Source organism: Callithrix jacchus, chromosome 3, assembly GCF_049354715.1.
Source record: "Callithrix jacchus isolate 240 chromosome 3, calJac240_pri, whole genome shotgun sequence".
Classification (NCBI taxonomy): domain Eukaryota; kingdom Metazoa; phylum Chordata; class Mammalia; order Primates; family Cebidae; genus Callithrix; species Callithrix jacchus.
Window position 1 is genome coordinate 46,530,970 of NC_133504.1, and position 24,810 is coordinate 46,555,779.

Sequence of the window (24,810 nt, forward strand, 5' to 3'; positions counted from 1 at the left end):
CCTTTAGGCAAGCTCTCTCTTTTGGGAGAGTCAGGCTCCTCCAGCAAGGTTAGAAGACAAACTGCAAATGTTCCTATGAATTAGCACCCCACCTGTGTCTTACACACACAGCACACCTAATGCATCTCTGACAGCTGAAAGAGGCAACCTCGTCATGGGGTACCTGCCCGCCCTGCCAGCCAGAAACACCAAAGCCCAGCTCCAGTGAGTCTGGGGAAGCTCTTGACTGTTCCATTTCCTTATCTACTAGACAAGGACATTGGTATCTATCTCTTGGGGCTGTGGCATATCTGAAGTGAGATAGGATGAAATATCCCATAAGCTGACAACTTGTGTGATTGGTATGATCATCTTTAGAAAGCAGCTGATTCTGCATCTGGGTTGCTCTGTCACTAGAATCTTACTCTTACTCTGCCCTCAAATCTGGCTTTCGTGCCTCCTACCTGCTGACCTCAGGCTGACCACCCAGAGCAACTAAAAAAAGGTTGCACCCCTTCTACGGAACAGTCCTTCACACAGCCAAAGACATTGAGCAAATGTGCCTCTACTTTCCTCTTACCTCACAGTGTTTTTCACCAGTCCTTGGCTGCCAGGTTTCACAGCCCCTTGCCACTCCAGCTGTCCTCTGCTTTCTCTGCACCACACACACCAAGGTCCCCAGAACAGAACTCCATCTCTGGCTAGCACTACCTGGGATCTGCCCATACTTCTCATGACACAGCTAAGATTATGTTAATGTTCAAGCAGCTCTTAATGACCTGGTGATCACTGAAATCCTCCACTCCCAGATCTTCAGCCATGCTGCAGGCCAGGGCCTTGCCTTGGGTAGTTACAGAATTGAATCACAACACTTCACACTTTGCTTCCATGCCATGGGTTTGGATCAGTATCCTCACCTGCTGAGATCATTTTAAATGAGTCCATGCCATTTAAAAAAAACAGAGAAGCATTCTTTCTAAGTTGGTATTCACATCATATGCGGGGAGAAAAGGTTAAGAACAAAGACTGAAGAGGCAGCCTGGCTGCAGAGCTGCCCTGTCCAGCACAGCAGCCAATAACCACGCAGCTGTTACACTTGAAAAGTGCCCCATCCGAATTGAGATGTGCTATAAATCACACCAGATCTCAAAGGTGGAAAGTAAAATAAAGTTAAACATCTTAGTGACTTTTTTTGATACCAATTGCATGCCAAAATATATTTGGATATATTTGGTTAAATGAAATATACTATAAAAATTAACTTCACCTGTTTGTTAAAAATTTTTTTAACATGATACTAGAAAATGCTGACTTCGTGGCTGCATATTTCTGTGGGACATCAAGCTGTTCTAGAGATTCTAAGACATCAATCAGCACTCTTGCTTTCAACATGGTGAATCTGCCCTGAGCTGTCTTCACCATTTCCTAATTCATATTTCACCATTTAGCCATGAAGATATTCTGGGGAAGTTTGGCCAAATGCCTTCCATTTATATGTTCAATACATTTGAATCATAGCAACCTTTCTGAAAAGAGAGGGCAAGAGGAAGAGAGAGGAAGGGAGAGAAAATGAGAGGATGAGATGCGGCCTAGCTGATATAAGGGAATCAACATGAAGAATCCATGCCATTCTCTCTGTGCAGGATTTGAGGAACCCAGCAGTTAAGTTCCTGTATTTAATTTGGATTCTGAGAACAGAATTACAGCTTAATAAATGTTTGTTGAACACGTGGGCAGCTGAGCAAATGCCTATATCAGAACCTTTATCTAGTTCCTCCCCTCCAGGCCTTGAGTTAGCCTGGGATTGATAGGGTAACCCCAGCCGCCCGAGTCCCCAAAAGAACATGCACTTTAGAGTCAGTAAAACCTAACACTGCATTGTGACTCCACCTCCCACCAATTCTGTGACCGTGGATGTGTGACTGGACTTCTTGGTTGCTGCCCTAGCACCACATGCTTCTCTAGGTTTTCCTGGGGTCACAGCATTTTCACAGGATGGCCAGGCAGTGCCACCCATGCCGGCTCATGCTAATTCTGGTCTCCATCCTCACAGAGGGCAGAGGAGTGTACCAAGAAGTGGCTCCTGCATCCTGACAGTGACTGGCACTGCCTGGCCACTTTTTTATTTTTTTTTTTGTCTTTAGCAAATGTCTTTCTTTGAATCTCATAGATTGAGGGAGAGAGAAGGGGTTTGGGGCTCAGATCAGTGCCAGAGGACTTGTTCTATCACTATTCGCATTTTTCTCCTTCTTCCTTTTGTTAGCTCTTCCCTTCCATCAACAAAAATATTGCTATTGAAAGCTATAAAAAAAAAGCTTGCCCTATAACCAAAGAGGAGGCAGAAGCAGAATGTTCTAGACCTATATGTCACTGCTTTTTTGAAACTGTCATCCTCCTGTAGCCTGATCCTGTCATCCTCCTGTAGCCTGATCCTGCTACAGCTGTGTGCCTAGGAAGCCCCCCGCACCTTGTGACTGACCTCTGGACCAGATCAGGGGTCAGCACCAGCCCAGAACTCACTGTGTCGCCTGGCCCATGAGATTGACTCATTCCTCTATCTGAACTGGAAGATCCAGAGTCAAGTTAGACGGTTTCAAGCCCTGGGATTGTAAAGCCCTGAGAAGTTGGAGACAGAGGCAGTACCAGGGTAACCTGAGCCACAGGTAAGTGAGTACTATGAGGGGACAGAAACAAGAGCCTTGCAGACAAAGCTGTCGCTTACAAGGCACTGGAAAAAGCAGAGGCAGGAGACCACACAACCTCAGAGACATACAGGGGAACAGCTGCCCTGACTCTCCGCCCTTCCTGTTGCTGGTTGATGAGGTCCTTCTGTCACACTCTAGGCACCTCATTTACTCTTAAGCTTCTGAGATGTGTGTGTGTGGTTTTCTTTTTCTTTTGAGACAGGTTCTCACTCTGTCACCCAGGCTAGAGTGCAGTGGCATGATCTCAACTCACTGCAGCCTCCACCTTCCTGGTTCAAGTGATCCTCCATTCTCAGCTTCCTGAGTAGCTGGGATTACAGGCATGCACCACCACACCTGGCTAGTTTTTGTATTTTTAGTAGAGACGGGGTTTTGCCATGTTGGCCAGGCTGGTCTTGAACTCCTGACCTCAGGTGATCCACCCACCTCGGCCTTCTAAAATGTTGGGATTACAGGCCCATTCTGCACCTATAAACATATAAACTTCAACCGAGACACATCTCCATCTGTTCTCCCCAGGTCACCTCTTTCCCCCAGGGTGGCCCTGAGACTTTGCAAAACAGCCACTGGCACCCGCTGGAACCAGGGCAGAGGAGGAGAGCTTTGATCCCACATGTCCTTTGCCAAACAACAACACAGAAAACTTTGCCCATCCCTGATTGCTTTTTCTCAAGAGGGAAAAGTTTATTGCAGGTTGGGTACACTTGTAAAAGGCAAAATCTAACAATGAGAACGAACTATAGGGCCCACCAGTTTAGAAGATGAGCGGATAAAACAAATACACGGATTATGTACAATTATTAAAAAGAGCAGGGTGGTGGACAAAAAGGAAAAACTGCCAGCAGCCTTCCAGAAGATTCACAGAGTATGTCCGGGAGCACCTTCCCGCCCAGTCCGGGCCGCCTCGGGCACGCCTCCTCAGGTGGTTGCCTGCCCTGCTCCAGATGAAATGCAGATGAGGAAGCAGGCGCCAGCGCTGAGGATTGAGCTCGTTCTGCTCTGCAAGTCACTGGCTTGCGGAGAAGAAATGGCTGTGTGCCGAATGCACCAAGCCTCTCACTAAACATACCCAGAGGGCAGGTTCAGAGGGCAGGTTTCCTAACACATGTGTGGGAAGAGCCAGGGGAAACCCATAATGCCCAGGGAAGAAGTAGCTTCTCCCACGGTCTGTGCACCAATGAATACCCAGCACTGTCTCTGCTGAGCCCAGTGCCCCAAGCTGAATGGCTGGAGCGCTTCTCAAAGCCTGCAATCCGTGTCCAATGACCAAATCGTCCTCTCAGGTGCTCACTTCTATTAGAAAGCCAGTCTCCTTAGCCCCCATATCACCTCTCACAGGGCACCCATAAAGGGACAAATGCAATTCCAAGTCTTTCGTTTAAAAAAAAAAAAGAAAAGAAAGGGAACGTTCTGAGTCTACTTAAATAAAGAAGAGGTCTTGGTTCATCCAAAGTGTTTCTATAAAAATGCATCGAATGCTGGATAAAAGTTGCACATTCTCCTGGTGAAGCTGTAAAATGTCCAATGACCTGAAAATGACTGTGGATGATCTGGAATGAGTCTCTCCGAACAGCTGTAGGCAGAGCAGACACAGCCTTCGATGCCTCCAGGAACCAGAAGGCAGAGCCCAGAGCACCAGGCCAAGCTCCAGGATGCCAGGCTCTGGTTCCCAGGTGGCCTGCAGAGGATGGGCAAACTCAGGCATAGGTGGTGAGGGCAGGGAGGCCTGCAGCAGGGAGGCCAGCAAGGCCGAGCAGAGGGCTGGCTTCCTGGGCGGCAGTGGGTGGCTTCGCCCACCTGCAGGAGGCTCAGTCTCGGTGACGGCGCCAGGTCCCGGCCCGCTCACCGCCCGTGGCAGCAGGAGGACAGTGTGGGGTGGGAGATTCCGGAGGGGCGGGGGCCAGGGCTGCTTCCCCAGGTACAGGGGTCTCCTCCACTGAGGGAGGAACTAGAGAGGTGGGCTCCATCCCAGGCCTGCCGCCGTCTTGACAGTGCTTGCTGCAGAAAATCTGCCCCTCCTTATCTAGAGCTGTGTTCTGAGGAGGAAACAGCAGAGACAACACATTACCCGGGCCCAGGCACAGGTTCCAGCTGCCACGAGCAAGAGCACGACAGAGCATGCACGGGCCTCAGAAACAGAAGAGGAGAAATAACACCAAGCTTCTAACAGAAGCCTCACAGGAGAGCAATGGTTTTGGGAACCCACCAGGGGAAGGGGCTGTCCTTGGCCTCTGCTCCAACCCCGACCCAGGCTGGCAGCCCAGGAAACACTGAGTGTCCGTCGTCTTCTCTCACTTTGGGCTGTGCCTGAGTTCTCATTGCTTCAGCCTAAGCCCAGCCTTTAAGCTCAAAAAGAATTCTTAAGACAATAAGCAAACCTTACGAGGATGCTCAGTCTTGGACAGTTTACTTTTCCAAAGAAAGTTCTCTGTCACAGATTGAAAAGTGACTCATATATCCTACAAATAAGTAATCCTCCTAAACCCCAGCAGTGGTGAAGCCTCTAAAAGGCCCGGGAATCGGATGGAACCACCTTATCCTTTTTGAGATCCTTCATGATCGCCTCACCTGTCTTCTCTTTACGTGAGACAAAGCTTCCTTATCCTGACACATCCTGAAAGTTTTAAAATCTGCTCAGCTCTTCAAGGAATGAAGAAACAGCCACAAAGATGTGAGGCAGTCACCTTGTTTCTGAGCCTAGCTGAGGTAGGGACCCTGGTCCTCCTCTCCTTCTCTATTTCCTGCTCATCCAGGGAAGCCTGTCAAGCTGCCATCTCACTGGGCTTCCCAAAAGTGAAGGAAACTGCCATTGCCAGGCACCTTTAGTGGAAAGGGACAATGGCCAGGAGTCATTTTGTAATGTAACTGCCCTAGGGGAAATGCACTCGAGATTCTTTCAGTACTTTAACAATAATAATAATAAATCTGGAGAAAATAAAAATGAACCATAGGGCTTTCTGAGATGAACCTGGATGGCGCCCCCCAGGGACCACCTGTGGAATGGCTGCTTCTCCACAGGCTCTGCCAAGTCCAAGCTGAACATTCATCGATTTCTGGCTGTGTGAGGTGGCTCACACCTGTAATCCCAGCACTTTGGGAGGACAAGGAGGGAGGATCACTTGAGGTCAGGAGTTCGAGACCAGCCTGGGCAACAGAGAGACTCCATCTCTACAAAGAATTTAAAAAATAGCTGGGTGTGGTGGCATGCAACTGTGGTCCCAGCTACTTGGAGGCTGAGGCAGGAGGATGGCTTGAACTCAGGAGTCTGAGGGTGCAGCGAGCTAGGATCGCACCATTGCATTCCACTCTGGGCAACAGAGCAAGACCCTGTCTCAATAAACAAAACTCCCAAAACCCCTACAGTTTCCAAGAACAATTTCAGTTACCTGGAGAAGAGGTAACTGTGGAAAAGTCCACTAAAAAATGCTCCCACCTACATGAGAACCAAAGAGGCAGCATACAGGTCTTTTCTACCATAAAACGTCCCTGGGTGCAAAAAAACAATCCCCCCATTATTTCTCCTTTTCTCTTCCTGTCAGGAGCACGGGGTGTGTGCAGCAGAAAGCAGGCTGGCAGTGCGGTTAGTACATACCATGGCCTTGGACCTAGCCAGAGGGAAGCAATGCAGGCGGCGGGAGAGGCAGAGGCAAGAGAGAAGCAGGGACAGAAACCAGACTTACTTTCAACAGAAGCAACATGAGTGAAACAGTTTTGTTTATCTTAAATTACGGAAACAAACCCAAATCCTTCCCCCTGAATGGAGGCATAATCTCCAAGCGAAGAAGGCAATGCCCTTGAATCTGTCCCTTCTCAGGTCTGCACCGCAGGGCGCCGAGTGAGGGCGGCTTCTCGGCATTCCCTTCCCACCACAAGATGGTCTCTCCTGGTTTCTGCAGCTGGGGTGAGACCCCTGGGGCACACGGGAGGCCATCCTGTATGTGCTGTGCTCTGTCTTTTCCTACACATGCTAAGGACGAGTCCAAGAAAACGTAACTGTAATCCCACACCTCAGCGCTGTCTGAAACCAAGGCCTCACCCATTAAATTATCTTCTCTTATCCCAAAGGCTGGCTGACATCACACTTACTGACACATATTCATCTCTGGAAATGAAGCTGGAGAAAGAACAAAAGCCTTCACAAGGCACCCATCGGAAGCTCCGAAAAGCCACTTTTCACCTAAGTGAGAAACCGCAGGCAGGAGAACTACTGGACTCCTCCAGTGCTCTCACCAGCTGTTGGTCTGGGAAGGCAGGCGGTGTGGCAAGCTGAGAAGTTTTAAAATAAAGTTTTCCAGGGGTGTGCTTGGCTGGCTGGAAAGGATATGAGTAGGTACAGAAGACCCACGCCAGTAAGCAGCTGAGAGCCGGATGGCGGCGTCAGAAACTGAGACAAGCACGCAGGCGTAAGAGGGGCGTGAGGGGCAGGGATGGGGTACGCCAGGCGGGCGCAGCATGGTGAATACCAGGATTCTGCTTCGGGCTGTCACTGTCTCAGCGGGGTAAAGAAGGAAACGCTGAGGTGCCTCTCAAACTGTCAAATCAAACTGTCAAATAAAACGCAGATAACAGCATCAACTTTAGTTTCTTTCACCTTTATGGACCAATTCCTATCCCATAATTTTCTCACTGAAGCCTCAGGCCCCAACTCTGGGGCTGAAAAAAACACCAGGGTGACAGCAGAAGGGAAGGTCCTATCTGTAAGTGACACAGCAGTTGTCTGATGATTCAACCTCTAGACAGTTGACACTGTTTCCACTATCATTTGTATCTGCAGAAAACCAGGTTAGCCCCACAGTCTCAGTTATGAGGACACAGAAGTACCAGGGAGAGTCATTTTGAGGTTGTTTATATAATATAAAAACACTTAAAACTGTTCCTGAAGACGGGACACAGATACACAGTGACGTGAGGAGGACGAGGAGAATGAAACAGCAGCCTCGCGAGTTCCCCCACACAACTGTGCCCCAGACCAGGTCCTGCGCCATGGGAGGATCAGCGGCAGACCTTCCCCTTCCACTTTTGGGGACAGCCCAAAATTCACAGGCTGGCATTTTGGCCATCGAGAACAGGTGCCACCAGAGGTGAGTCTGATTTTCCTGTAGGTACTGAGTGGGATCATGACATCAGTGGTGCCTCAGAGCTAACAGCTTGCAGAGTTGTGTAGGGAACATGGGGTTAGAGGGGACACCCTGCCAACATGCGCAAAATGACAAGTGAACACACGAAAACATACAACATTTACAATCGCCATTGGAAATGCAAACAATAAAGGTTGTTTGTTCACACAAACATCCTGTCAGAGCCCAGGGGTCTGTCTTTTGACTGCTGAACTCCTCATCAGCAAATGGAAAATGGAATTTGTAAACCACACAACACAGGTTCTGTCTGAGGGGGTCTAAGCATCATTATCCAGGACAGAGCCTATAAAACAGCCAATCATTCCAGAACCTCAGCTGAGAGCCAGCCGTATCTGGGCCCGAGTCAAAAAGTGACCCTGGCAACGACTCTTTTCACAGTCTCTTAGGAAACTCTCCTAAGCCCGGGGCACAGGGCGGCTAAAGGTTCTTCCTCTCTGAAGACTTAATATGGTTATTAAATTCTGATCCCAACCAATCTCTCTTCTTAAGGCTTTTCATGACATGTTGAGTATGCCAATTATTAATGTTTGATTTTTCTAAATTTTCCAAGAAGTTGCCTTACAGCGCAGTGCACGGTGAGGCTGCGTACACGGAGCCCATCCATCAATGCTAACTCTCGCAAGGGAATCGCTGGAAACATTCTCATGCTCTTGGCTCAATCAAGATGGTTCTTTTCAAAGTGTCTAAGCTGTAATTCTTTGACAACTCTGTGACTTTCTCAGGCTTTCAGCAAAACACTACTAAAATTCAAGGGAAACCACAACTCAAAAGGCCTTCCCACTCCTTTGGCACAGAGCACCCCCAAGTCCTGCAAGCCATCAAAAGATTCAGCTTGCAAACCCAGGCTCTGTCTGGAGAGGGAGAGGGAGAGCACACTTGCTGGCTGGGAGTAGCTAGGAAGCTACAAGAACACACAGAGGGCGTCCATATCAACGCAGCTGCCCAGGGACAGAAGAGAATGATGGTGCGGTGGGTGCTCAGAACCCAGTGGACACTCAATCCATGTAACAGAGTGATGCACACTCGCAGGAGGTGTGAGGTATGTGGGGGTGTGTGGGGTATGTGGGATGTGTGGGGGTATGTGGGATATGTGGGGTGTGAGGGGGTATAGGAATATGTGGGGTGTGCAGGGTGTGGGGAAGTACGGGGGTATATGTGGGGTATGTGAGGTGTGTGGGAGTTGGGGGCATGGCATGTAGTGTGGGGTATGTGTGGGTGTGCGGGGGCACATAGGGTGTGGGGCTGTGGGGTGTGGGGGTGTGAGGTGTATGGGATATGTGGGGTGTGCAGGGTGTGGGGGAGTATGGGAGTATATGTGGGGTGTGTAAGGTGTGTGGGGAGTGTGTAAGGTGTGGGGGATGTGGAGTGGGGGAAATGGAGTATGGAGTATGGTGGGTATAGGGGATGTGTGTGGCTTCCTTCCAGCTTCTCTCTGGACCCTGTGTCTTCCTAGGTAAGGCTCCCAGACAACCATGCACCATGAGAATATACCACTGTTTTCCTTCTAGTTGGGTAGGAAACAAGCAGGACCTTCCCCAGTGGGTGAGAGGCCTGTTCCAGGTGTGAGTGACAGAGTTGTGGAGACGGCCCATCCTTAGCTGTCAGGACTCAGGGTGCAGGGGGAGGGAGTTGAAAGCTGCTCCAGTCAACTCTGGCTTCCAGGAGTGGGGTGGGGAGAACCGAGGTCCCTGCCTGGGTGGCTGGTTGGCCTGTATCTGCTCACAGTGGCAGCAGGGAGGCGCACAGAGCTGGATTTCCCGCCCAGCGTCACTGGCTCAGGCCGGGAGAGCCGCTGTGGGGTGTGCTGCCCTCGCTCTGGTTCAATGTTTTTTCCTTTTGATTCGATTCATTTACTGTCATGTCACTTTTCATTTTAATTTGTTGTGTTTATGTATTTAGGAAAGCTGCCTTAGGAAACATTTTGGAAGAAGACTGAGAAAATAAGGCCATCATTGTCACTGACATCTCATAAAATGTTACCGACCCTGAAAAATGAATTATGTATTTTTTCCCTTGGTTCTATAGCTTTAAAAGCCCCAACTATCTTTTATAAAACACTAATTTTTTAAAACTGAAATTTGTTTAGCTTTGGCTGTTTCTTATCCCAAGTCTCAAAGAATAATTCACATCTCAATCTATTTCTGAAGCCTTGAGTAGGCAGGGAGTTAATTCCTAACAACTAATCCCACCTGGGCTTGGGAATCTCCAGCTGAGAAGGCAGAGAGGAGAGTGGAAGCAGCTGCCCGGAGGGCGTGGCCAGGAGCTCCTCGGCACCTGGACCCCCCAGACCAGCCCTGTTGGTCCCTGCACAAGCCCCTCCATGCAGCGCCCGAGGCATGAGAGTTGCCGGACCAGTGTCCTCCACATGCCAAGCCAATCTTCACATGAAATAGGACCATGGAGGGTACCAGCTTCCATGTGAGAGCAGCCCCCGGGTATCTAATTCAAAAAACCTCAAGTCAAGGCCGACTCCATAGGCAGGCCAGACGCTGCCCGGTTCCACTCACCATGATGACGGAGACCCCCGTGGTGGTGCTGTTCTGTTTGGGGAGCGCGTTATTAAAGTGCTGCTTTAGTTTACCTGTTACCTCCGCTTGCATGTTATTCTCCTGGGAGGCATCATCCTACAGGAAAGAAAAGAATTGAATACAATGCTTCTTCCATCCTCTCCCTTCTATGTTGCCTTTTCCTTAACACTCCTCCTCCCCGTCCCCACGGCCCTCCTCACCTCTTCCTCAGTAGGCAGGCCCATCTTAGCCACAGAATTAGGGGAACACTGATCTTTCAAAATAACTGTTGTTGATGGCTCAGGCCTGTAATCCCAGCACTTTGGGAGGCCAAGGCGAGCAGATCACAAGGTCAGGAGTTTGAGACCAGCCTGGCCAACATAGTGAAACTCCGTCTTCACCAAAAATACAAAAAAATTAGCTGAGTGTAGTGGCGCACAGCTGTAATCCCAACTACTTAGGAAGCTGAGGCAGGAGAATTGCTGACCCGGGAGGCAGAGGTTGCAGTGAGCCAAAATCAGGCCACTGCATTTCAGCCTGGCCAACAGCAAGACTTCAACTCAGAAGAAAAAAGAGAACAAAAAAAAACTATTGTTATTCATTAGTCCCATGCCTCAGAAAGACTCCACACCATTCCCTCCACCCCTTAGGACTAGAGTAGGCCCAGGAGAGGGCACAGGTCTCCCAGGACACAAAGCAGGACATACTTTATGCGGCTGAGACCCTCACCCAAGGCACACAATTTAATATGGTCCCTCCCATGGAAGCATCAAAGGTAATTAAATATTTTACTTTAATCAACAATTCATTTAGGTGTTAGTCTTTATTGCTTATTAAAAAAAAAGTGGCATCTTGGCTACCTGGTCCAAGAGCCACATCATTTAGCCCAAGAGAGCAGCAGCAAGTGGGGTCCAGACAGACTGCACCCAGATGGTGGTGGGCAGGGCCATGGAGGTGCACAGGAGCTCCCCAACCCGAGTCAACAAAGCCCTGGGCTATGTAAATTAACTTCACTCTCCTGGAGCCTCCCAGAAATGAGGGAAATAGAGGAAATGTAATTCCCACAGTCCCCATTTATTAGATCATGTTTCCCTTCCAGAGACCACTGAAGCCTCTGGGAGGGAGCCCTAGTCAATATCACAGGTCTTCACCCAGCTCTGAAGAGACTGTGTCTCAGCCTCCCCATCAATAGCAGGAGGTCTCTTGGGAGCTTGTGCCCTGAAGGCACGGAGATGAGAGTCTCAAACAGGCTCATCTCCAGGCAAAGCCTATAAACTCTCAAACCCCAAAACCACAGAAGATGAGAGCTAAGAGCCTCCTGAAAGAGCACTGTGGCCAACTCCATTTTGAGATAAAGAAACTGGGGCCAACAAAGGGACAGTGACTTGCCCAGGGGAGTCACAGAGCAGAGTCTAAGACTGGGGACCTGGTGACAACTGCTTTCTTGGGGAGCCATCTTCATGCTACTTGCTCAGTGGGAAAGACAGACCATCCATCTACCATGGAGCTTGGATGCATAACTTCTGCATGCGCAAACACCACAGAGAGGAACCATGCTGTTGGCCACAGAGCAGAGATGCCCATTCACTGGGAATGTGGGTACTTACTGACACCCAGGGGTGACTCAGGATTTGTCCTGCGGTACACCGAGCTTCAACATTTACCTGAAGCATTTGACTGATTAATTCCTACAAACAAACAAACAAGTAAGACCAAGCGGAGAATTCCAGCATAAATAAAGAAATCTGAGTTTGTAGCAAGCACTTCAGGGAAGAGCCAGCACAGCTGCTGATTCAAACTTAAATGTGATAACACTTGCTCTCCTAGTGCCTTATAAGCAGTGCAAAAGAAAAAAAGGTCTCCCCTAAGTCCACGTGAAACCAAGATGTTCTCACCAAAGAGTTTTGGTTATTGTTATTATTCCACAGTCTAAAAGTGCAGTATTTTTCCTTTTGGCAATTCAGTCTGTCTCATGAGTTCATCCCTGTATCCTGATGGGTGCCCGATACATATTTCTTAAATACATGAAAGAATGAATGTTGAAAGCTTAGAGGAACACAAGAAGATAGAGGGGAAACTGGAAAGACGGCTGGTCTAGCTTTAAGAATTTGGCCAAGAACTTCAGAGACCATACCGTGGGATAAACTTAAAAGAACAACCACACATTAAAAGCCAAGGAACGTTCTGGAATGCAATACCAAGAGCAGCTACAGCCCCATGCCATGGGTGAGGACCCCACAACGTAACAGGACCCACAGAAACAGGACGGGAGGGTACCTTGGCAGAGTCCGTGATGTTATCCCAGTAAGGAGCCGGAAACTCCAGCTTCCCAGCCAAGATCTGGTCAAAGAGGTCTTCCTGGAGATTGTTCTCACTAAGACAGTGACAAAGAAATGGAAGAAAAGTCAAAGTCACCGTAGAGTTTTTTGACAAAGTGCCCATGGGGAGAGTGGGGAAAGGAGGCCAGTCTCTGGCTCTGACTTGGCCATTTCGTATCTCAATTCCATTTGTGATGACAAAACTTTTCCTTTCAGACAATGAGCCAAAGAACAATTTCCACAGGCTGAGGAATTAAAGAGACAGAGACAATGACTCAAGACATTTGCTTAATGAATGCAAAGTTTTGGTCTGGGAAGATGAAAAGGTTCTGGAAAGGGACAGTAGTGATTCTTGCACATGGTGTGATGTACTTAGTGGTACTGAACTGTAGGCTTGAAAATGGTGAGAATGATCGATTTTGTTATGTATACTTACCCGCCCCCCCCAAAAAAAAACACAAACACATACTCAAGAAAATATTGGAATCCACAAATAATGGAAATCATTTCAGGAAAAAAAAAAATCAGCATCTGCCCTCAAGCTGTCATGGCAACAAGAATGGAAAGGCAGAAAATCTGAGTTCCATTTCCTTTTCCTTCTTCTTTCCACTTTAATAGCCAAAGATCAGTGGAACAGCCAACATATGAAAAAGTCATAAGGAGTTCAGAATCTGAATAAAATATTCAAGAAATAGTTAGTTCACCGTTGGAAACTAACTTTCATTTAGGCTCAGCCTGAGAGGAAGGGCCAACCCAAGACACCAAGCAGAACGGCACAGGCTGAGGCAAACCCATGTCAGCTGCTCACGGAGGGCATCCCTCCCACCTGAGCCAGACCATCCCACTCTCCGAGGTGCACTGACACAGTGAGTGCCTGATGAATGCAGGCTGACTGGACTTCTCATGAATGATGTCATGGAAATGTGAAAATGCCACTGGGAAAGACGTCCCCAATCTTCCACATAACTTCACCTCCAGAGCCCCCTCACTTGGTTGGTGCATCGATGGCCAGAGTGCGGAGCAGTGTCACTAGCTTTCCAGGCCATTACAAGGCCCCATGAGAAAGCTCAGAATGGGCCGTTGGAGTCAAGATCAAAATCCAGGAGTATTACCCAGTAAGTGTGCAAACATTTCTTGGAATTTCTTCACTTACCATTCAGGGTTTTGCTACCAACCCCCTCAAAGGGGAACAAGGGCAAGCATAGTGTCCTGAGAAACAGATCATTCAGGAGAGTGTCGTCTACAGACCAATTCTAGGGCTGCCTCATTCCTATTCTATTAAAAAGAGTAGAATTGGCTGGGTGTGATGGCTCATGCCTATAATCCCAACACTTTGGGAGGCCGAGGAGGGTGGATTACCTGAGGTCGAGTTCAAGACCAGCCTGACTAACATGATGAAACCCTGTCTCTACTAAAAATACAAAAAAAAATCAGCCGGGTGTGGTGACAAGTGCTGTGGGAGGCTGCAGCAGGAGAATTGCTTGAATCCAGGAGGTAGAGGTTGCAGTGAGCTGAGATCACTCCACAGCACTCCAGCCTGAGTGACAGAGCAAGACTCTGTCTCAAAAAAAAAAAAAAAAAAAAAAGAGTAGAGTTTGTGAGCTTTGTAAATATTCATGACATTTAAGAGCAAGCCCAACTGACTGGACATCACTGTTCCATGGAGTCTGGTGAAGAGGAAAACTGCAAGAGTCAGCACACATAACCGGGCCAGGCAAGAGAAAGAGATTCCCACTGCTCTCCCAAAGAGTGGCTTCTGTGAATGCACACACATTTCTTTCTTAGTGTCAAAATGTTTTCTTTCCTTTTCACTGTTATTTCCCTGCTGAGTGAACTCGGCTTACTGCTCCTTCAAAATGAGTACAAAATACATCTAAGATTATTAGATTTAGTGGAAAACTTCAGAAAACCAGAGGGCTCCAACATACAATGTTAGAAAAAGATAATAAAAATGAGCTATTTCCACAGTCATTCTTTTTAGTCATCCCTACCTATTATTCCACTCACCTCTCCCTTATTTTTTTCTGGAATCTCAAATTTGGATTAACAAAATCTTATATTTTGTTAATCCATATAGCTTTTATTTTGTTAATAAATAGTGAAGAAGCTGGAAGTGTGTGCACAGCAGTCATTTATAACAGCTGGTTCTTGGCAAAATACCGAGTCAACAAACAAAACCACAGGGTGTCCCAGCAGTGAGAACGGGACCCTGAAGTATCTACTGTGAGTGGCAAGAGCTTTGACAGTCGGGGCCTGCCCCTCGCTAGAAAAACAGAAAGCTAATTTATCTTTCTTAGCAGTCATGTAAGAAAAGCTGCTCTGATTAAACCCACACTGGATTTGGTATCACACTGATACTCTGCAATCTGGCTGAAATTCTTCCGGGCACTTTTAAATTCTAAAACAATACAGCCTTTGGACCAAGGTGCTGTAAATCTAAAAGTATCCATTAAGAAAAACTTCAAAAACAACTAAAGAATTTGTGCATACACTCTCTTTTCAATGACAAGGCAGTGAAATTCAGAAAAAGTAACATGAAAACATTGTAAGCTATTTCCCAAAGGATATTCAAACTTTCCACTTACAGCATTTTGTGCATGTTTTAAGAAACATCAAAGATTTTGGTATAGTCATACAAGTAATACTTCTTGTCAGTGATCCTAAAAGCAGACTTGCTTAGGCAACAACTAAAATTTTGGGTGCCTCTGAAAAACCAATCTCCTTGGTAATGCAGAATCTGACGTTGAAAATGCCTAGAGGGAGATGGCCCAGGTGCGGTGGCTCACAACTATAATCTCCACACTTTGGGAGGCTAGAGTAAGGATTTTGCTTGAGGCTAGGAGTTCAAGACCAGCCTGGGCAACATTGCAAGATCCCATCTCAATGACAACCTTAAACAATTAGTGCAACATAGTGGTGCACACCTGTAGTCTCAGCTACTCAGGAGACTGAGGCAGGAGGAATGCTTGAGCCAGGAGTTGGAGACTGCAGTGAGCTATGATTGCACCACTGTACTCCAGCCTGGTCAACGGAGAAAGACCCTATCTCTTAAAAAATAAATTAAAAAGATTAAAAAATAAAGTTTACAGCACAGGCAACAAAGTGAGACTCTACCAAAAAAAAATTATACACACACACACACACACACACACACACACACACATATAGCTGGTCGTGGGGTGTGTGCATGTAGTCCCAGCTACTTGGGAAGCTGAGGTGGGAGGATTTCTTGAACCTGGGAGGCTGAGGCTGCAGTGGGCTGTAATCACACACCACTGTACTCCAGCCTGGGTGACAGAGCAAGACCCTGCCTATTAAAAAAAAAAAAAGAAAAGACCAGAAAGAGAACACAGGCCAAGCTACAACTAAGACCTGAAAAGCCTGAAGGAAGAAAGAATGAGAGATGCCACAGTCAGAGAAGCTATAACTAAATTCCTAATAACGATTTTAGTTTAAATGCTTTGGGTTAAAGCTGTCTTTTGTATAAAACAAAGAGAATATTTTGAAATATCTGAAGGACTCCTAAGAACAAATTTATGTAGATAACCTATTTTATACCAAGTTTATTAACCATAATTTGAAGAACCATTTCTGTAATTTGTGACATACATTTCTGTATTATAGTAGGTTATAAAATCTACCCAGAATGTCGCTGTATGCCATGAAGACACTTCTGCAACACGTATTTAACATTACAGGTCTTCTTTCATCACAATATGATATAAAAGAGGGAAAGCATTTTCTTAATTTTTTAAAGTAAGCTCCCTGGAGGTCTATGACCTGCTTCTGATGGCAGCATATAAGGGCAGCAGCCTTCAGAATGTAGCTTTACTGCTTTCGATTATCTCCAGACCCCACAAAGAAGCTGCCCCCCATTCAGTATCAATCCATGATAAATAAATCCTGTTCAATTTGAGTCTCACTTATGTTAAAAAGTAAAAAGCCGTGCAAGAAGAAACTCACAGGCTGCACCGGCAACTGGAAACACTAGAGGGAGTTGTGAGCACACAGTCCTCTCAAACTCATCCCTCCAAGACCCTTTCCCAGCTGATCCCAGCTTTGGTTAGCCAGGGAAGGAACGCTACTATAACTGGCCCAGGATCTCCTGTCATCAAGATGCACTCCCTTTCTCCACTTGACCAACTCCCGAAACAGGACATCACTGAGACCAGCCAGGGCCCGGTTTGACTGTGAAATGGCCACGAATTATCCCCCTCCCCGTCTGGACTCAGCTCATTTTCTCCCACATTGACTCTCGGGTTAGCTGTTTGACTTGATATGCTCAACGGAACATCAACAAGCATGAGATGAGCAGAGCTTGCCGTTTCTCTGGCTGCTTTGGGGAATCCTGCATCTACTCTCATGTGAAGCCCAGGGACATCCCCGCATGATGAAAGCAAAGGACCAAATTCATCTCTGTTGTCTGAGTGGACACTGAGCCACCTACCAGGCATGCAAGTGGGGTCATCCTAGACCATCAAGCCCCCACTGAGCCAGCTAGCTCAGAAGATTCACTCAACTGATCCAGAGAACTGTTTCACATTCCTAACCTCAGGGGTAGTTTGTTACTCAGCAAAAGCTACTGAACTGTGCAGTAATCCTGCAGTCTGTGTAACCCACCTAGTCAATGACCTTGGTGGAAGACCATGATGTTGACAGCCAGATGGAAATAGCTTTCCACCTACAAAAACTCCACTAATATCACGAAGGTCTCACTCAAATGCTACATCTTTCATTAATGCTACATCCTTGTGACTTCCAGCCCTGAACTAAGCACTCCCCTCATGTTCTGCATATTCTCCTTGATTGACAGTCTCACGAGGTGTGTCTTTATCTGTAGCATAAGGCTTTCAAAAGTAGAGACTGACATCTGTCAGTCTTATGTTTACTTCAATGCCAATTAAAAACTTGTTCAACTCAATGGAAAAACTGAGAATTTTAAAAAGATAATCCTTTTAACTTTTCTGTATGTTTGAAAGTTTTCATTTTCATAATAAAGTGTTGGAGGGAAAAGAAGATAAAACCATTTTTCACTGACTGACCTAATGCAACACTATAAACACCATGCCATAGGCTAAATTTCCACATCTCCCCAAAATTCATATGCCAAAACCTAATCCCCAGTGTGATGGTAGTAGGAGATGGGACGTTTGGGCAGCCATGCTACTGTTAAGGATGGAGCTCTCATGAATAGGATTAGTGCCCTTATAAAAGCCCCCAGAGATTGCCTTGCCCTTTCCACTATATATGGTTAGAATGAGGAGACGGCTCTCTAGGAACCAGAAGTGGGCCCTCAATAGTCACCCAAACTGCTAGTACCTTGATCTTGGAATTCCCAGGCTCCAGAACTGGAAGGATTAATGTACTGGTGTTTATGGTATTTTGTTAAAGCTAGCGAACAAAAAAAGACTAAGGCAAACCATGACCTCAGGTTTCATCCAACACTTTATTCCTAACACTTAAAATCATGCCTAGCACACAGTAGCTACTTATTAGAGAGTTATAAAATGAACAAAGGAAGAGATTAAAGTGAAAATAGGTCAAGAAAACTCCGAAGAAAACAGAACATGCACGATCAGATGAACTTCTGCTTCAGAGTAATTCATTTGCTCCAGAGGGTGAGATGAAACTCATCAAAAGAGCTGTGGCTGAAGTCCCTCACTCATCCCCTGCACAAAGGCTGCTGGGCCAGCAATTGTGCTCCCGCGTCCTGCTCAAACACGCTGACCAATCTCAGTGGCCACCGTGCTCCTACCAGGTGAAAAAAATGGCTACCAAGACTCAGCCACTCTGTGTGTTCCCAGGCCTATTTATACCACAAGTGTTTGCAATTCTACTTCTTAATTAAATATTTGTGAACCAATAAAATGAATTTTAAGAAGAAAGAGTTCCTGTTTTGATGAGAACAAAGTTGAATGCTTTGGAAAGATTACACAAAAACTGCTGTCTAGGCCGGGCGCTGTGGCTCACATCTGTAATCCCAGCACTTTGGGAGGCTGAGACCGATGGATCACGAGGTAGGGAGTTCGAGACCAGCCTGGTCAGCATGGTGAAACCCTGTCTCTATCAAAAATACAAAATATTAGCTGGGCATGGTGGCATGCACCTGTAGTCCCAGTTACTTGGGAGGCTGAGGCAGGAGACTTGCTTGAACTGAGAAGGCAGAGGTTGCAGTGAGCCAAGACTGGGCCACTGCACTCCAGCCTGGGTGATAGAGCAAGACTCCATCTCCAAACAAAACAAGACAAAACAAAACAAAATAACTGCTGTCTAATTGAGTGACAGAGACCACTACGAAGAACTGGAAGAAGGCATAGCTGGAAGGATGTGGACTGCTTCACAAGGCTCTTTAAATCTTGCTGTCATTTGAAAAGATGGAAAAATTGGACATAGTAGACACCGTATTATGGATTTATTTTTATGAAAGAATAAACACTAGAAACTCGGAGGACCAACCTAACACAAAGCAAAGGCCTTGGTCTCACACCCAAAATGTGCAAATGAGAATATACATTAACAGGCTGTAAATTAAGATAAAAAGTAAAAGGTGTTTTATGTAATTTTTAACCAGTCGTGACTGCCAGGAATGAAGTGTCTGCTTCTGGACCCAAGAGACAGCATTTCCAGTTCAAATACAGTCACCCAAAAGGCTGCCTACCTTCGGAACGGTGGGAATCCACAGAGGAGTATGTATGTAATCACGCCGGCTGCCCAAATGTCCACTTTCAGGCCATAGCTAGGAAAAAAAAGTGGGTGAGGGGGAGAGAAATGATGACTCCCAAGAACCTTCCATGGTACTGGAATACTGCCTTTATTTGTTAGGAAAAGGATTATTTTGCTATTAAATTATTCATTTCATTTCACCTAGAAATGAATGAATCACCCTACAGAAGAAGGCATCTGTTTCCACCAGCCTAACCACAGTCTTGGTGACTACTGCCATATTCTCAAGAGTGGCCTTGGGACACAAGTCCAGGCCAGGGCTCTGGACAGATAAGCAACAACTCTGTTTTCTGAGGTCAAAATCATGGTGCAGGCAACAGCCTCTCTCTTCTTTCCATTCACCACCTTCACAGGAGACACTGTATATACAAGCAGCAATAGCAACAAAAACAGACCCTTCTCATCAAAGTTAAAGTACTAACCAGGGCCAGCAGAAGTCTTACCCAGTTTCAGCAATGATTTCTGGAGCCACATACGTGGGTGTGCCACAGACTGTGTATAAAGGGCCTTCTACCACAGTAGCAAGCCCAAAGTCTCCCAGTTTCAAAGACTTGGTTCCATCGGGATATTCACACACCTGAAACAGAAATCAGCTAACAATCAGATTTTTTTTTTCCTCAACAATGGCAAAAGGGCTCTTGGAATTAGGCAGAAAGGACACAGACACAATTACTATTAAACTCTAATGAAATTCCTCCTTGTGATTCTTTTTTTGAAGACAGGGTCTCACTTTGTTGTCCAGGCTGGAGTGTAGTGGTGCTGGCCACAGCTCACTGCAGGCTCAAGTAATCCTTCCCCCACTGAACCCCACCCCAAGTAGCAGGAACTACAGGTGCATGCCACCACACTAAGCTATTTTTTAAATTTTTTTGTCGAGACAAGGTCTCCTTATATTGCCCAAGCTGGTCTTGAACTCCTGGGCTCATGAGATCTGCCCACCTTGGCCTCCCAAAGTGCTGGGATTACCACGCCTGACCCCTCCTTGTGATTCTAACACCATGATTTACCTTGGTTACTTTAAAGTGCTATTTTTTTTTCTCTTCAGATTCTGCACGATTGTGAGTAATTTTGAAAAAATATTTTCCACTTTTGCAGAAAGTTCCTTATCTAGGAGTACAACGAACACACGTGCTTGCTTACACTGTAGTTGGGGTGCAGGCGGCTGCGTACCTGATGGGCATGAGAGAGGCCTCTAATTCTGGAGGTAGAAACTGACCTTTATTTAGAATTTGCTGTGTGTGATGTATTTGAGAGCCCAAGAAATGGTGTATTAAGTGTTCACCAAAGTACTCAGTGATCTCCACAGGGCTAGCATGTTTAGTTCAGAAAAGAAAATTAGGGGCAGCGATGGTGTCTTTGTTGTCTGGACAGTCAGTGACGAAACATTAACATGATATAGGGGAAAACCTTGGAATTTTAGAAAGAAAATGACCTTTGGGATCAGGCAGCCTAAACCTCAATACCAAGTCCATACATCTCCTGGCTGTGTGACCTCTGAAAGTCACGTAACCTCTCTGAGCACATTTCTTCATCTATGAAGTGAAATAATGCCAGTAAGTTTCCTTGTGAAGTTGGTGTGAAGGCGAAATGAAACAAACCTCAGATTGGGGCTCAATAAATGTTCCTTCATTGTGGGTAATGATAAAGGAGAAAAAATAAAAATAAAATGTAAAAAAAGTAAAAATGTCCTTTCCATTTCCTGGAAGGACTGACTGACTAGATAATTATGACACTGGAAAAGGTTTAAAAATGCTGGTGGAGATGTGAATGTTTATGCTTAAATTTAAGAACCTTTCTGGAAAGCATTCCAGCAATATATAGCAAATTTCTTTGTATCAGTTATAACCTTTGACCCAGTAAGTCTACTTCTCAAAACCTACCCTAAGAGAATAGAGATGGACCCAAATGTTATATATAGATGCCAATCTCAGAATTTATCTATGACTTTTAAAAACTAAAGGCAACATAAATGGCTAATGGGGCAATCACTAATTAAGATATATTACCATAATAAAATACTAGTTTCTCATAAGCACTTTTCAAATATATTAATCATAAGAGAAACAGTCACTATTACACAGAATAAAAAATATGCATAATTATGTATAAAATACTCAAAATGTTAACAAGTTTATCTCTAAGTGGTAGCATGAAGGATTAATTTTCTGTATACTTTTCAGTGGCTTCTAAAATGTTTACAATTAACATGTATTGGTTTCATAATAATTTTACATAGAAGCAAAATATGGAATAAACAGAACTTTAAAAGTTACATTCTAAGTGGATATTTTAGAAGCAAACAAGTGCATATGACAGCATAATTCAGATTTCACCATGCAATCCTGAACCTGAGTGTATAGTTATTTGTCTCTCAGATGTCCGTTTCCAAAACATGGAATTTCCAAGAAGAATAAACTTCTGCAGAGGCCCAGTCTATACTCATTGTAACGCCTATTTCTATTTTTCTATTTTAAGCATATTTCGTTTGCTTTGCCTCATATTTTACTGAACCAGATATTTATCTCAACCACTATTAATTGTAGAAGGAGAAAAATTTAGAAGATGATGTTTTTTCAAGATAAGCATGTTAGCAATATCATCCATTAGTCTGCTACTTAATGAGGGGGAGTGATTTAAATAGTCGTCAGTAAAAAGCATGGAGAACTGCAGGGCTCCCCCAGGCCAGTGATTCCCCAAGTTTTACAGGCATTTTAAAGAGGACAGCACTGAAACACCTTTCCTTACCTCTGATGTCTTTATCCATTTAATAAGAACATGTTTCACCTTTAGTATCTGAATAACGTTTTCCAGTCTTATAAACTCAATACACATCCCTAGCACATACCTTTATGACTTTAAAGTTTCATAGGAGTAATGATGAGGATTTTGAATCCCTCATAGATATTTTCAATTCTGAGTCAACCCACAAGTCAGCAGAAACATTTTCAAAGATATGAATGACTAAAGTAACAGATTCCAGATTCTTAGTCATGTCACCTTAGGAAAACTTTCCACCCATTATGTTTAATGTAAACATTAGCAAGAACAATCTGATATAATTACAGATGGAATTTATAATGCCTTTACCCAAACCCACATTTTGGAAAGAAATTTCTTAAGTAATGGCAGCGATAAGAACGTTATAAGCACAGCTTCCTAAATGTCTGTATCATGAGAGCAAAAAAAGTTTTATTAATGTCACTGTTATTTTGTTTTTACAACTTAAAAATACACTCATTAGGTACAATTTTTGAAAAATAGTGTTTATTTTAAGGACTCCATTTAGTGATGCCTAGGGGTATTCAAGGGTTGCTGTCAGATACTCAGAAGTCTCTGAAGTCCTGTTTTTCACATCCTGTATAAATAATTCAGAATCGGATGCACGAGCATAAATAGAAAGGGACTGAACAGTCTATAACTGCTGAATTATGTCTGTGCAAGTGATATTCCTTGTCTAAACATAAAAAAGGAAGTGTCATTAGGGGCAGACAAGCCTGAAATCGTAATATTTTATCTGATTCATCTCTCCCCAATGCTAGACACAGAAGCAAATACGTCTAACACGAATAAATTTCAAATCTTAGTGGGAGAGTCTCTTCAAAGCATGAAGAAATTATACCTATATCTCTCTCTAGATAGATACAGAGACACACACAACATTGCTTTAAAAACAATTGACTTTAGGCCTGGTGTGGTGGCTCATGTCTGTAATCCCAGCACTTTGGAGGCTGAGGCAGGTGGATCACCTGAGGTCAAAAGATCGAGACCATCCTGGCCAACATGGTCTCTGTGAAAAATACAAAAATTAGCTGGGCATGGTGGTGCATGCCTGTAGTCACAGCTACTCAGGAGGCTGAGGCAGGCAAATTGCTTGAACCTGGGAGGCAGAGGTTGCAGTGAGCCGAGATTGCACCACTGCACTCCAGCCTAGCAACAGAGCAAGACTGTATAAAAAAAATTGACTTTAATAAAGAGGTGAATAGATTAACAGGGACTCCAAAGGCTTTCTGTCAGGGTTCAGGTCTCCCCAGAAACTGACATTCTCAAAGACTTTGGAGATTTCAAAATTCTTCCAAACATTTTCTCACTGGACTTCTATAGCCACCCCATTGGACAATTTGGAAGAGAACAGTTACCTCCATTTTACGTATGAGGAGACTGAGGCACACAGGTTACTAGTCATGTGGCCAGGCAGGGGCTCCAGCAAGGACCGTTATTCGTTGTTCCAAAGCACCATTCTACAAGATTCTGTACCTGAAAAATAACTGGATAGGCCTGCCAGAACCCTGACTACAGCCTGCACTTACATACAGATTTTGAGTGAATTTAAACAACCACAACTGTGAGAACTCCAGCCCTGCAGTGTTCAAACGTCCCACCACAAGCTGTGAGATGCTTCTGTCAAAAGTTGCTCTCAGAATGCAAAAATAAAAAACGCGAGGAATGCAGATCCCACATACAAAATGAACACTGCATGTTCGCTAAATAAAATGTCAACTTGATGATTTAGAAGGACTTCAAATATGAGAAACCAGCCCTCTTCTCTCCCCTGTCCCCAGAACTCTAGGACAACCTGAATTTATCACTGGTCTCTCATAGTTAACTCTGACACGGCACCACCAGGCTGTAACTCACAGCATTAACGGCCACCCCTGTGCTCCCTGACACAGCTACCCATACATCTCCACTGGCAGGGTTTTAAATTATGATGCTGCTTACTAGAGAGGGGGATGCAAATCAGATGTCTGAATGCTCTGGTGTTTAAAAACTGAATTAGTTTTTAGAGCAGGAAGAGGCTGACAGTCACGCTGGGTATTTGCTTTTAGTATCTCAATGGCACTCTCTCCTCCCAAGCCAATGCCAACATGCTGACTAAATCTAGAAACTGCCAAGTGATCTAGTTAGGTTTTCCATGGCAAACACACATTTTACTGAGATATATGAGGCTAAGGTTGTTTCTCAAGGCTCTAAGGTTGCTTCTGAAGGCTCGACAGAGCCTTTCTGCATCACACATTCGCCTCTTCCAGAGGTCACTTTTACCCTCTTCTTCCTTCTCCTCCCTTTCTGGGGTAACACAAGGGAGTTGGCGCAGGTTTGAGAAGGGATGGGTGCTAATCTAGGATAGATGAGACTTGATGAGGAGTGAGATTCTGATTTCCTGATTGCATTCTGAGACTCATGATGTTGGAGACATCAATCCCCATTACATTATTTACTCTTTTAAATTTTTAAAATTTTAGTCAATTCTCATGAAGAAGTGAAAAACATTATCCACCCTTGATGTGTGACAAGAAAGAAGGAGGCGGTGTCAGATTCATTCCCCCCATTTAAGAATCTGAGTGGAAAAGAGAAGAAATGGGAGGTGAGAGTGAGATCTGTGAGCTGGGAAATGGATACTCCCTGGTTTACAGGGAAACTCACAAGCACCCCAGTCACTTTC

The 24,810-nt window shown here is 45.3% G+C and overlaps 1 protein-coding gene and 1 long non-coding RNA gene across 9 annotated transcripts in view; one reads left to right on the forward strand and one right to left on the reverse strand.

The window, feature by feature from the left end:
* Positions 1-3,343: 3,343 nt before the first annotated feature.
* DCLK2 (doublecortin like kinase 2) overlaps positions 3,344-24,810 on the reverse strand; it is a 192,086-nt gene continuing 170,619 nt past the window's right edge. For 4 of the 8 annotated variants that reach the window (XR_618337.5, XR_013532864.1, XR_013532863.1 and 1 more), the window contains 7 exons: positions 19,814-19,947; positions 19,306-19,383; positions 12,607-12,703; positions 11,937-12,017; positions 10,330-10,446; positions 7,148-7,228; positions 3,344-4,720 (listed from right to left, as the gene is read on the reverse strand). Coding sequence is in view for 4 of the 8 variants with exons in the window: in XM_008992614.4 (XP_008990862.1) it covers positions 4,493-4,720; positions 10,330-10,446; positions 11,937-12,017; positions 12,607-12,703; positions 19,306-19,383; positions 19,814-19,947 (735 nt within the window). In the remaining 4 variants the exon portion in view is untranslated. The remainder of the gene's footprint in view (positions 4,721-7,147; positions 7,229-10,329; positions 10,447-11,936; positions 12,018-12,606; positions 12,704-19,305; positions 19,384-19,813; positions 19,948-24,810) is intronic. The other 4 variants (XM_008992614.4, XM_008992613.5, XM_008992612.5 and 1 more) reach the window with 1 other exon arrangement.
* LOC118152184 (uncharacterized) lies at positions 8,672-9,899 on the forward strand. Its single transcript, XR_008480377.2, has 3 exons — positions 8,672-8,861; positions 9,248-9,275; positions 9,722-9,899. It is a non-coding gene; the product is annotated as an uncharacterized LOC118152184 (long non-coding RNA).